Raw genomic sequence first — 13,155 nt, forward strand, 5'->3', positions numbered from 1 at the left:
CCTTTAGGCTCTCTGGAGAGGCAGTTAGAGGAAGTGAAGTTTCCGCATTCTCCGTGCGCTCGGAGCGTCGTGTCCACACACGTCTTCAGCAGACCAGGGTACCCGGACCCTGCCGCGCCGCGCCGTTTACTGTGAGTTCGGCTTTTGTTTCTCGGACATTTGTGACGGTTGTATTTTTACCCCTCTACCCTGGGAAAGGAAACTCATCCAGCCACATAGGCGTCATGACTCCAGCAGGTAACGCTCACAGAAAGCCCCGTGCTGCTGCTGGGATGTCAGACAGGCTTCTATTTGGAGTATGCTCGTATTGAACCTGCTTTCTTTACTAAACTAATTAATAATTTCTTATTAGACCTAAAATCAGGAGTTGGTCTTTATGCCTTTATGAAACTGTTTTATTAATGTGTTTCTTCTGCTTTAGAATTTATTGTAATATCTAAAACTATTTATTTCCTAGACTACACACCTCTTTCTGTTCTCTTCTTATTTCGGGGCGTTAGATGCCACAACATACGTGGCTATGCTGTGCTGCACTGTGGCCTTATCCTTTTTATTGCTTGTTGCTTCCACAATTTGTGATTCATTGCTCATCGTCAAACTGGGTGAGGTGTCTTGCCCAAGGGCACAACTGCAGTGCGTAAAGTAGAAAACAAATGTGATGCATTGTCTTATGTCATCCACACTGCAAAGGCTGCAATGGCCTTACCTGTCAGGAGAAAAAACAAAAAAAGACATACAAAAACAACTTATAAGATGACAGAGGGAGCAGTTCACATGTCATGAACACAACCCTTACCCGTAAAGGCATCTTCTAAGAGAGTTCAGGATTTTCCTTGTCACACAACAGCCACATTGTTCGAAATATATATTTGAGCCTTTGAACATTTACTTTGACCACTTATACATGAGCACACAGCACCACCTTGTGGCGTAAATGGGTAACATCAGCGCTAGAAAGGCACTAAATAAACAGCAATAAACATGTGGAAATTATAATGTAACTGAGTGACTGCATAAATACAAGATAGATCAGTTCAATAAGTGTAATCCCATACTGAGGAACAATGGCTGCACTCTTTTCATTTCATTTTACTTGAAATAAGCAGAGGTGGGTAGTACTCAGATACATGTACTTGATTACCTAATGAAATTGTACTTTTCAGAGTACTTTTCTAGCATATTTTAACTCCAACTTGAGTAGTATTTTTTTTAATTGAAGTAACAGTACTCTTACTCTTGAGTAAAGGTTGTGGTTACTCTTCTCACCACGTCTACAAGTGATAAAAGCTTTATGTTGACAATATGAAATGATATATTTTAGACATTTGTGGTTCTTGCAGCGCTTCTTCAGATATGATTTAGTTTGTCCAACTTTTGGGTCTATCCTTTGAAAATACCAAATTTTGTACTTTATATTTTGTTCTTCAAATTACATTAATTTCAAATTATTAATCATAAGTCTCAATTCAACAGTTCCTCTTTAAGTTACTTTTACTTGAGTAGTTTTTCCAAATATTTTTTTACATTTTTAACTGAGTAATTTCTTGGACCACTACTTTGTATTTCTACTTAACAGTAACATTATTTTTAAGCAGCGTTACTCTTAACACATTTTTTGGGTGCACTCCCACTTCTGGAAATGCACCACCAAGGAACATTTTTCCAGATCTCCAACCATGATCTTACAAGAGGAGGCCTCCTATACTGTAGTGAGCATGTTGTTGTGTCCTTACACTCATTTGAATACTCCACTTGCTTTTATTATTGATGCTTATCTCACCTGTGCCAAATTCTTTACATAGTTATGCTGTTGTCACTGAAGCCACAATAATGTTGATCAGCCTGATAAAATATTCCCTGACTGTGAGACATTGAGCTGACAGTGTAAGACCGAGTCGGTGAGAGCCTGGCACATGAAGCCTTGAAAAACACATCAGTCTTTTTTTGTGTGTAGGCCTGACACCAGTCAGAGGGGACACAAGGTTCTTCACATAGGCCAGTCAAAACAGACACAAACACACGTGTGATTAAATATAAAAAAGTAAAAGATTCTTCATGGAGATAGATACTTTTTATAACTTTGGATGCAAGGATCCAGCTTTTTCAGTTCCAATACGATTCCCGTACTGTAGCTGTATCTGCTGATACTGTTTGTAGAGGTGAAAGCCCGCTAACAGTATTTACAGTACAGTATTTACCCAGTTTTTCAGTGCCATAAACATGAAAAGGAAGTGTGTGACCTCCCTCCCTCATCTTGCTGTTGAGGTCACTTTTAGCAGTCCAGTAGACATTAATTACAAGAAGTACAACCAGCCATACCTATACCTAACACAACCTGCAAAAGTGTTTACTCAATGAAAGGGTAATCGCACCAGAGCAGACTCACCAAGGCTGAGACTGAACATTACTGGAAAGTAGAGCCCGACTGATATGGATTTTGTTGTGGACGATATGAAACCGATATAATGGGAGTTGGAGCTGCCGATAGCCGATATAATCACCGATATATTTAGTGATGTAAAAATTCACTGTAAATCTTGAATTGATTAAAAAACTTAGGTTTGGCTCTAGTGAATTCTAAATTGGGTTTATTTAGGCAACATTTATTGTTATTTTGACTCTTTACATACAGTAGATTGGCCTAATGGCATTTTTGCATCACATTCTAGCTACTGTTACTGTCACTGCTAGTGATTCCAGTTTTTTTTTTTTTTTTTTTTGGAGAACCGGCTCGGCTCACTAAAGCAGCTGGCTCTTTCGGCTCCCAAGCGACTCTTGAGATTGTTTTGTTGCAAGCAGGACTGAACCAGGACTGAGTGTCGGGACTCGGTTTCTATCTTTCTCCTGCACTCGAGTCCAAGATTAGTCCTGGTTTATTCATTTTATGCTGAACTGCAGCCAAATATGCACTTTTTTATCCTATGCACACGCAGATTTCTGAAACTTTCGTTTTCAGCCACTGCTGCTGTCAAACTACGGGTCTACATGCGGCATGAAGAGAAAAAGTGAGAAAAAGAGAAAACACGGCTCCCAATAAGAAACATGCTCCCGTTGTTCGCTTCAAAGAGCCGGATCTAAGAGCCGCTTCGATCGTGACCGACCCATAACTCCTAGCTAGTAAACTATCGCTATTAGCCTTTAGCCGTAAAAACGTGCGCACCGCGGTAACAAATATACAGCCAATATAGTCACTTTACAATAGGCCAATAGAAAACAGCCTGTTTATGTGTGGGAGCTACAGCAGCTAATTGCTAACAAAACCTAAACTAGCTTCAAAGTCAATGTATTTCCAACACTCACCACTCACACAGGCTCCTCCTCACATCACAAGTCTGCACTAATAAATGTCCTTTTAATCCAGACTCAAACCGATTGTCCGAAAAAGAAAATTATCTCAGTGTTGCGCACCGCTGTGGGTGTAAACAAACACACGCGAGTGAAGTGACGTCACTCTGGTGGTGTGTTCAGGGACAGTACGGACACAGACACAGACAAATTACACCGTAGATAAATACTGATGCGGAGCCACATATTAGGACATTTATCTGTCTGTAAATTGGATTAAATGAACATAATGTAGAGAGTCTAAGCTTTATAATGAGATATAACATGCCCACGTGAAATATCGGCCCATATCAGCAAGCATATCGGCCGATAGCCGGTATGTCTCCAGGTGCCCATATTGGCCGATAATATCGGCCAGCCGATATATCGGTTGGGCTCTACTGGAAAGGCATATGGGAGAGAGAGGTATCACAAAACGCTGATGCAGAGTGGCTCCCAGAGACCACAGCAACCTTGAACAGAATCCAGTCACCTTAACAGTGGCAATGTAATATATATCCAAATTACATCCAAAATTGTAGCATTTGTACTTCTCGTGACAAAAATATAACCAGTAAAAAGTAAGAAACCAAATCTGAATCTTGGGCTCACTTCAGAGGACTGCAGGGTCCTCAGTGATGTCATCACATGAGGAAAGACAAAACGGCCCTTTAACTTGGTTTTACTGAATGGCTTTGATGAAAGCAGGCTATACTGTAAAACTGTATTTAAGACATTCTTAAATACAGTTAATTTGTGTTAATTTTGAAAACAGTTTAATATGTTTATGCCAAGGTTTGTAAAAAAAAAAATTAATAATAATAATAATTTTAATTACATTTTTTAAATTTTATTTTTAATAAATAATTTGTGCAAGCAAATGTTATTACGGATTTTATGTGTGACCCATTTCATCAATGACATTTTAATACTTTAAAGCTATAATATTCTTTCAAATTTGGTTTCTTCTTCCAAATGTGTATGTTATAACTAAAATAATATAGTACAAAGTAGGCCTGTAACGATAACAGATTTTGCTGGACGATTAATTGACCGAGAATTTATTGCGATAAACGATAATATTGACATTATAAGACAAACAAAAACAATAGGCCTAAATAAAACAGACTTGTTAACATAGGACTAGCCTAATGTGTCTGGCTCACAGCAAGGACTTGTTCATAAAAATGCACTTGAAAAAAACATTGCTGAACCAAATACAACCAAAGCAATAAAAAAGTTTTTCTTTACAAGCTCTAAAGACATTACAAGCCATGAACTTACTTCCAAACTAGAAGAGCTACAGCAAGACAAAGACTGTGAATGGTACTAGATCACACCACAGTTTCATTTCTCTGTCAAATGGTAAATTAGAAATGAGGAGAATATCTCAAGATCATTTATGAACTGAAGTGTCAGTTTGTGAAATACAAAATGAGATTGTGTCAGATTTCTCTCTGTACCAGCAGGTCAGTACATGCATGTATTTATGACATCAGGTGGTTGGGAATATTTCAGAGTGTTCAGATGAACATGGTGATGTTTATGTGAGATTCATGAATGGAGATGATTGAACCCTCATGTGTTCTCCTGAACATCAACAGAACCATGTTGGGTCCCATTTCAGCACAGAATCTGTTGTATTAAGGCACCAGAAGTTCAGAGGAGAAGAGCACAAAATTATCACCTTGACACTGCAGGTTATGACAGGATCCAAACATGACTTCTGAAGTTCATTAGTAGTTAGGAACACTTAGTGTGCAAGATACAAACACACATGATCTACATGGAGGTGGCAAATATTTTTCCAGTATGTTGGTATTTTCCGCTGAGGTTGTTTTTCACACTGAATTTTTAAAATGTAATTTCTAGCAGTTGAACAAATAACAGACCAGATTATTGTATTTTGGTAACTTTTGTGTCCGTATCAATTTTTTCCTTTTTAATATTATTGCCTTCTTGTAATATTTTTATGCAAGTAGTTGATAGCCAAGGTCAGTTAACTACAATCAATTAACGAATCTGCCCAGGGACTAGAGGTGGAAATTAGCACTGGTGCTACAACCTGGTACAATGCATCTCTCCTGTTAAGGTTAATGTAAAAATTGTGCGCTGTCCCTGTTTCAAAAAAAAAAAAAAAAAAAAAAAAAAATAAAAAAAAAAAAAATATATATATATATATATATATATATATATATATATATATATAAAAAAATGTGTTTCTCACCTTCCATGGTGGTAGGTCTCTCTCACCCTCATTCAGCTCGGGTCCTCTACCAGAGGCCTGGGAGCTTGAGAGTTCTGCGCAGTATCTTTGCTGTTCCCAGTACTGCACTTTTCTGGACTGAGATGTCCATTGTTTTTCCCGGTATCTGTTGAAGCCACTCTTCCAGTTTGGGGGTTACAGTCCCGAGTGTCCGATCACCACAGGCACCACTGATGCCTTTACTTTCCAGGCTCTCTCCAGCTCTTCCTTGAGCCCCTGGTATTTCTCTAGCTTCTCGTGTTCCTTTTTCCTGATATTACCATCGCTTGGTATTGCGATGTCCACCACCACGGCTCTGCTCTGTTTCTTATCCACCACCACTATGTCTGGTTGGTTCGCCATCACCATTCTGTCAGTCTGTATCTGGAAGTCCCACAGGATCTTGGCTCGGTCATTCTCCACAACCTTTGGAGGTGTTTCCCACCTTGATCCTGGGGTCTCCAGCCTGTACTCTGCACAGATGTTTCTGTACACTATGCCCGCCACTTGGTTATGTCGCTCCATATATGCTTTCCCTGCCAGCATCTTACACCCTGCAGTTATGTGCTTGACTGTCTCAGGAGCCTCTTTGCACAGTCTACACCGTGGGTCTTGTCTGGTGTGGTAGATCTGGGCCTCTATTGCTCGAGTGCCCAGGGCCTGCTCCTGAGCAGCCAGGATCAGTGCCTCTGTGCTGTCCTTCAGACCAGCCCCTCTCAAGCCATTGGTAGGATTTCTTGATATCAGCCACTTCAGTTATGTTCTGGTGGTACGCCCCATGTAGGGGTTTGTCCTGCCATGATGGTCCCTCCAGCATCTCTTCCTCTGGACCCCACTGTCTGAGACATTCTCTGAGCACCTCATCTGCCGGGGCCTTGTCCTTGATGTTCTCAAGGAGCTTGGATGTTTCATCCTGGACAGTGGTTCCCACACTCACTAGTCCTCGGCCCCCTTCCTTCCGGCCTGTGTACAGTCTCAGGGTGCTGGATACCCTGCAGGGATTGTAAGCTGGCCAAAGGAGGATATATATATATATATATATATATATATATATATATATATATATATATATATATATATATATATATATATATATATATATATATATTATAGAATAGGTTATAGAATCAGAGACTTTGTGATTTAACAGGCAGAGTTTTCCAATTGTAATTTGCTTTTGATCAGTTTTTCCATCAATACTATCTTAACTTTTGTTGCTTTACTTATACATCATGAAAAACTGTTTCTTTGTGAGATAACAAATGATCTTCCTCAAATAAAAACAGAATAAATAATGCAAACAAAACTTTTTCATGATTTTGTAGTTAATAGTAGTTGTTAGTTAATAGTTGAATTTTCTCAAAGGATTAATGACACTTTTCCAAGTATTGTACCACAAATAATCTTCAATTGTCTTCCCTTATAACAAGCAAATAGTGTTTCACTAGCTAGGACCACACCAACAACGACATAGTGCGAAGAAGTTTATTGATAATGTACGAAGCGAGGCAGAGATGGCTGGTTGAGACTATGGGTGGGGGCTCCGTCTCAATCTGCAATTGGCCCAGCCAGAACGGGACCCCCCTTGTAGGGGTCTTATGACTGAAAGACAAAATGGAGATGGGAGGGTGGGGTCGAGTTCGCAGAGACAAACTGGGATGATGGGAAAGGCAGCTACATATAGGCTTCTGGGAAATTCGAGCCGTGGTGGAGGTGAGTTGTGGTTCGCTGGTGAGAGGAGAGGGCAGCTGAGGCGTGGTCCTGCTCCTGAATCTCACTTCATCATATTAACTACATTTAAGTCTATTAAAGATAATTGAACCATTCTGCAGGTGGAAAAGTACCTAAACTACCAAAAATGACCCATGAGACTCATTTTCAAAAATTCCATTTGAAATGAAGGAAGTTAATAGTAGATGTTTTTATTACTTTAAACTAATCAGAATATGCCAAAGTTTCTCTGGTCAGAACCAAAGAAAGGGCCAAAAAGATCACATTTGGTCTGTGACCATATTTGGGGCTCTACATCATTCACATGAAAGCTCAGAAAAGTCTGAGATTGTTGTCAGGAATGGCCATTCTCTCAAATATTCAGGTTCAACACTTAAAACAAAAAAATTTGAAAATTTGAAAAATAAAAAATTGAAAAAACAATTGAGCAGCAACCAAATGTGAGATTTTGGGGGCTCACAGTGCCCCCCTTAATAAAGATCCCCAATACCTGACAACAGATTCAGAATCTATGACCAAGAACCTACAATAATACACATTTTCAGCTTCCTATTTCCTATTTCCAGCAGCTCTATTTTTGATGAAGTTCTGGTCTCTCAAACATGATTATAATTTAAGGCTTCAGAGAAAGTGAACATGGCCCCAAAATTTCAACGGGCCATAACTCAGGAACGACTCAAGGGATTGAGCTAAAATTTGAAATTCTTTCATTTGGTGATTTTTGAAATTTTTAGAGATTTTTTCAGCCAAATCTGAGATGGCTCATAGGGGAGATTCCTTGAAAATGGCTGATTTCATATGGACTGACCCAGCTTCTGGACTCAATTTATTCTTAGTTATACAAACACTGTACATGATTATTGGTGTTTTGGTTCTCAATACAACTATCCAATCAGAAAGCAGAATGAGCCTCATGAGTCTCTCATTTGGGTTGCCAGCTTCCATGCGGAAATCCAATGTGTTTAAACCTAAAAATCCCTAAACCCCAGTACCTGCATCAACCATGAGTCAGTGCTAGTGCAGCCTCTGCAGCTCAGGGAGGGAATTCTGGAGGTTCTGAGCTTTCACGTGAGACGTGGCCTGTCCATATGCTGTGAATAGGCAGCACCGGTTCAGTTGTGATTGTAGTTCCTTCTTTAAAGAATTGTAAAATTGCAGGATACATACAGCTCCTTGAATGATGATGCAAGTGTATTTACACGGAAATCTGAGTTTATTACGTTGTGGGTTATAATGCTGCTGTTTGTTTTTGTCTTTGAAATGGTTAATTCTATGGCAAGAGTACATGTTCTTCATATAAGACTAATGATTATCAGAACACCATTATAATTATTTTAATAACTCATTTCCACCAGCTTCAAGTCCAGCTCCTCTGACCTTCTCCAAAGTCATCACTATTAGCACTGCTGCTGTATGCTTTTAGATAGGACTGCTGGTCTGATAAGCAGCAAAGCTGTTTCCAGCCTCCCAGAGCAAGGGCCTGTTGACTTGTTGGTGCACATGAACACTTAACATTTTAGGCAGAGGTAGGTAGAGTAGCCAAAATGTGTACTCAAGTAAGAGAGACAGAGGAAGAGAGTTACATTATTGATCCCGAGAGATCAAGTGTTGCTGTAGAAAACTGTTGCAGTTTCCAGCAACATTTACACTACTGTAGCCCCAATGGCCTTTGTGTCTCAGTCAAAGGCCTCAGGGCAGTTTAAAAGGAGGACTGGCCAGGTAGGGACAGCAAATCCTGTGGAAGAGCCAAAAGTGTCCCTCATCTGTTTCTTGCAACATCACAGCAGTGGACCAGTGGAACCAGTGTGTACAATTTGTCTGCTTAGGTTACATGGAGTGGATAAATGCAGTGATATTTTACAGAGCATGTATGGAAACAATTTTGCGTTATGGTTTGTCAACATGGTTTGGCCCTGATCTTGCCCCTGTTTTGTCTGCCTCTAATCAATACCAGTCTCTACTATTGGCTGATGTGTTTTTTTTTTGCTATTTTTCCTTTTGCGATTTTTTTATTTCTGTGGAGTGCCTGGAAACTGTTGTGTTTTAGTTTTGATCCTTTTTCCAAGAGCACCCTTTACCTGCTCCCACTGATTGGAACACCTGCAGCAAACAGCCACATTTTTGTTTTTTTTCTGTACACATGGTTTGGTAACCTGTCAGTCTAATTTAAATCACAGATTTTTACCTTGACTAAAACAGCGGGCAAAGTAATGAATGTGGCCCCTAGTTCACCTCATCTGATGCTTGAGGAGACTCTACCAGTCTTCTCAAAAAACTAAGCAGGAAGGTGGCCAGCGACCCAATCCATGTTCTTCAGTTAGTTTAAGGTGATGCCATTAGGCGGAAGGTATCGGGTCCCAAACTGTAAACTGAACAGATTCAAACATTCCTTTGTGCCATTAGCCATTTAGCCAATCTGCTAAACTCAGTGTGCAGTTAAAAAATAAAAGTACAGTGAAAGGCTTAGGGACTGTACAGTCAAAAACTGCTCAGTGTGTGAGCCAAGTAGCCACAAAAGCAGCCAACCAGTCTATTGCCATGGGAGAAAGATGTGAAGAGTCATCACAAGTACTGGTACAAAGTAGTGGTCCAAGACCTGTATTCATGACACAGATTAAAAAAAAATATTTGGGAAAACTGCTACTCAAGTAAGAGTAGCTTGAGTATATGATATGTAATTTGAAATTAATATTATCTGAAGGACAAAACCTGGAATTTTCAGATAGACACAAAAATTAGATAAACTTAAGCTTAACACTAAACATATCTGTGGTGCAAGAAACTTAAAAGTTCAAATCATTTCATATTGTCAACATAAAGCTTTTATCACTTGTACATTTACAGTGGGAAGAGAAACAGTAGCCTTTACTCAAGTAAGAGTATGGTTACTTCAATAAAAATATTACTCCTTAGTAAAAGCATGCTACTACAAAAGTACTCTGAAAAGTACAATTTCTTTAGAGGGTTATTCAAGTAAATGTAACTGAGTACTACCCACCTGTGATTTTCTTCAATAGGATGGATATGTGATTTGTTGAGGTAAATTCCTGTGAAGAGTTGACATAAGGCCCGTGCTTGTGTGTTGTGCTTCAGTGATGGTCAGTATACGCTGTGTATGGAAAGGCTACGAGCGAGTGCTTCTGCCCTAGTGACGAGCCCCAGTGAGCATGGCACTCTTCAAACCTGAAAACGTGGAGGACTTCTACGAGCTCCAGGAGGTGTTGGGAAGGTGAGCACACATATTATTATTTATTATTTGTTTTTTTATTTAATTCATAAAGTATAAAAAGACAGCAACAGTGTCAAAACATCAAACATACAAGAAATGAATAAAAGGGAGCAGAAAGAAGAGTAATGTTATGTTATCTGCCCCCTTTTCCCTTTTCAAGACAAAACATCAACAACAATAGTTGCTTTAAAACATTTCAAATCAGTACATTTCAGTTCAGGCACAATTATTAATCAATTGCAAACAGAAATCTTCACTATTGTGTACAACAGCTTAGTTTTCTTTTTCATACATAAACATTGCATTGATTTTATGTTTTTTTTTTTTTTTTTTTTTTTTAATGCCATTATTGTACTTGATTCTTTTATATCTTTGTCAAGACTATTCCATAAGTTTGCTCCTCTCACAGCAATGCTTCGCTTCATAACCTTTGTTCTGAATCTGGGTTTTTTAAACATGTAGGTTCCTTATAAATTGTAATGGCTTGTTATCTCAAACAGATTTGAATATTTACAGGCGGTGTCGGCTGCAAGGTGGGGCATTTGAGGGCCGTGCCCCCCCTTAGCGGCCACTGGTGCCCCACCCCCCAGCGCAGGCCGTTATTATGACTATTTTAAAATGATTTTGATTGGCACATTTCACTTGGGGCTGAGGGCACAAACTTTACTGTGACATCAATGACATCACAGTCTGTTTATTTAGTGTAGTGTGATTGGACAACTGTTCTGTCACTCATGTCACGTCACGTCAACCTGCTGCGTCAACTCGTAGCAGCGTTACGATTAGCGGCAGCTGCTACTTCAGCCTAAAGCTCCACACAGGAAATGGCGAAGACAGAGTCAAAGACACATGGACAGACCCGCCGCCAGGACCCGGGACTGTAGCCGCCGGGACTCGGGACAGTCGCTGCCGGGACTGGGACTCTCGCTTCCGCCGCCGGGGCCAGGGCAGTCGCTCGCTGCTCTATCCGCCTTTGCCCGCTCGTTTCTGGGTGTAAAAGTTTGACCTGAGCATAGCGCGCAGAGGCATAATTCTACCTGGTGTCCTGGTGCTGATATGGACTGACGGTAACTTTCAGATTTAAGTGGGAAGTGGGATTAAGACTAATTTTACAACCAGCTCGTGCACTCGGCTCCTGGACCTCGCGTCACGGACCAGACTGGACCAGGATTTTGACCAGTTTCATCTCTTCATATTGGACAATAGACTTTTGAAGACAGAACCAATGGGACAGCGGATAGAGGAAACACTCTGCTTCAGTCTCTGGAGAAGGTAAGAGGCTGGTTTTCATTAGTTTGCGGCAAATCTGAACTTGGAGCCTCACAGGTAAATTGTGTTATAGTGTTAATAGTTAAATAGTGCGTAAATGAGCTCGCGGGTGCGATGGAGCTGCTCTGGTTGTTCTGTCGTGGAGGAGCGGCATCTGTGTTCATGTCTCTTATTGTAGTTTTGCTGACGTTGTTGGGTCTGGGTGTGAGCGGCGTGTTACGTTGTGTTGTTGCGTAAAGTTTGTGCTTGGCTGTTCATTGTGCTCTGATCGATACTGTTCAGCCAATACTAACCAAAATGTCTGTTTCTGGTATTTGTTATAATACTACAGCCTATATATATAATACATATATTATTCATAATATATATTTATAATTTTGCCCTTGGTGCCCCTCCCAAAAAGTATACCATCAGCCGCCACTGGTCCTGGTTTAGTCCTGGTTTAGTCCTGGTTTAGTCCTGGTTTAGTCCTGGTTTAGTCCTGGTTTAGTCCTGGTTTAGTCCCGGTCCCTCAAGTCTCAGGTCACTATAGAACAGGACTGGACGGCGTTACCCTCGCGCACCACGTTCACTACAGCCCTGGTGCTGTCGGATGCGTGGCTATTTCTAGTTCAGAGGTGTTTTTGACGAGAGGTTGTTGTTTAATGTTTACAACCAGTGGCCTTATTGTTTTTTAATAAACCTCAACCTTTAATTATTGTCTTGTGTGCGTATCGTCTACCACACAGCCTCAACAACTATTGCAGCTAATAATAATAATCTTAATATAATGATGATAATTATAACAACAACACATAATTAGCCTAATACTGTTAAAGAAAAACGTGTTTGATAGCATGTCTGCTGTGTATGACTCCACCGCGTTAAAATATTTCTCAAATGGCAGTGCCCCCCCTGCTGGTGACCCATGCCCCTCCAGGAGATGTGCTCTGACGCCGACTCTGTTTACAGGTCATACATTGCACTTTGCTTTATACATTACTTTGAGGATACGTAAATCAACAATATCATGCATTTTCAACACTTTAAGATGAACAAATAATGGGTTGGATGGCTCTCTACAATGACTGTTGGTGATAATTCTCAAGGCCCCTTTTTGTAAACTAAATAATAAAAGACCACATATAAGACCACATGGGAATAATATAAAATATATATAAAACATATTTTTAAAATCACAACCTATTGTCTAAAGAATTTGTGTTATTTTATTGTCATCATCAAAACAGAGTTTGAAATTTGAGTGTTTTATGAGCTATAGGCCTCATGTGTACAAGTGCACTGTGACTTCTCTGATGGACTGTATCTGTCTATCTATCTGTCTATCTCCATGGAGACACAATTAGGCCAATTTACA

At 40.0% G+C, this 13,155-nt stretch overlaps 1 protein-coding gene across 3 annotated transcripts in view; it reads left to right on the forward strand.

Annotated features, from left to right (window-relative positions):
* Nucleotides 1-13,155, forward strand: part of si:dkey-240h12.4 (death-associated protein kinase 2) — a 24,128-nt gene continuing 10,973 nt past the window's right edge. Inside the window, exons 1-2 of one of the 3 annotated variants that reach the window (XM_055157282.1) lie at nucleotides 1-131; nucleotides 10,394-10,529. In XM_055157282.1, coding sequence (XP_055013257.1) covers nucleotides 10,468-10,529 — 62 coding nt within the window. In that variant the 5' untranslated portion in view covers nucleotides 1-131; nucleotides 10,394-10,467. Of the gene's footprint in view, nucleotides 238-10,393; nucleotides 10,530-13,155 lie in introns of all 3 variants that reach the window. The other 2 variants (XM_055157283.1, XM_020933321.2) reach the window with 2 other exon arrangements.

The sequence above is a fragment of the Boleophthalmus pectinirostris genome, unplaced genomic scaffold (genome assembly GCF_026225935.1).
Source record: "Boleophthalmus pectinirostris isolate CB_2022bp ecotype Guang Dong unplaced genomic scaffold, ASM2622593v1 HiC_scaffold_21, whole genome shotgun sequence".
NCBI classification, from domain to species: domain Eukaryota; kingdom Metazoa; phylum Chordata; class Actinopteri; order Gobiiformes; family Gobiidae; genus Boleophthalmus; species Boleophthalmus pectinirostris.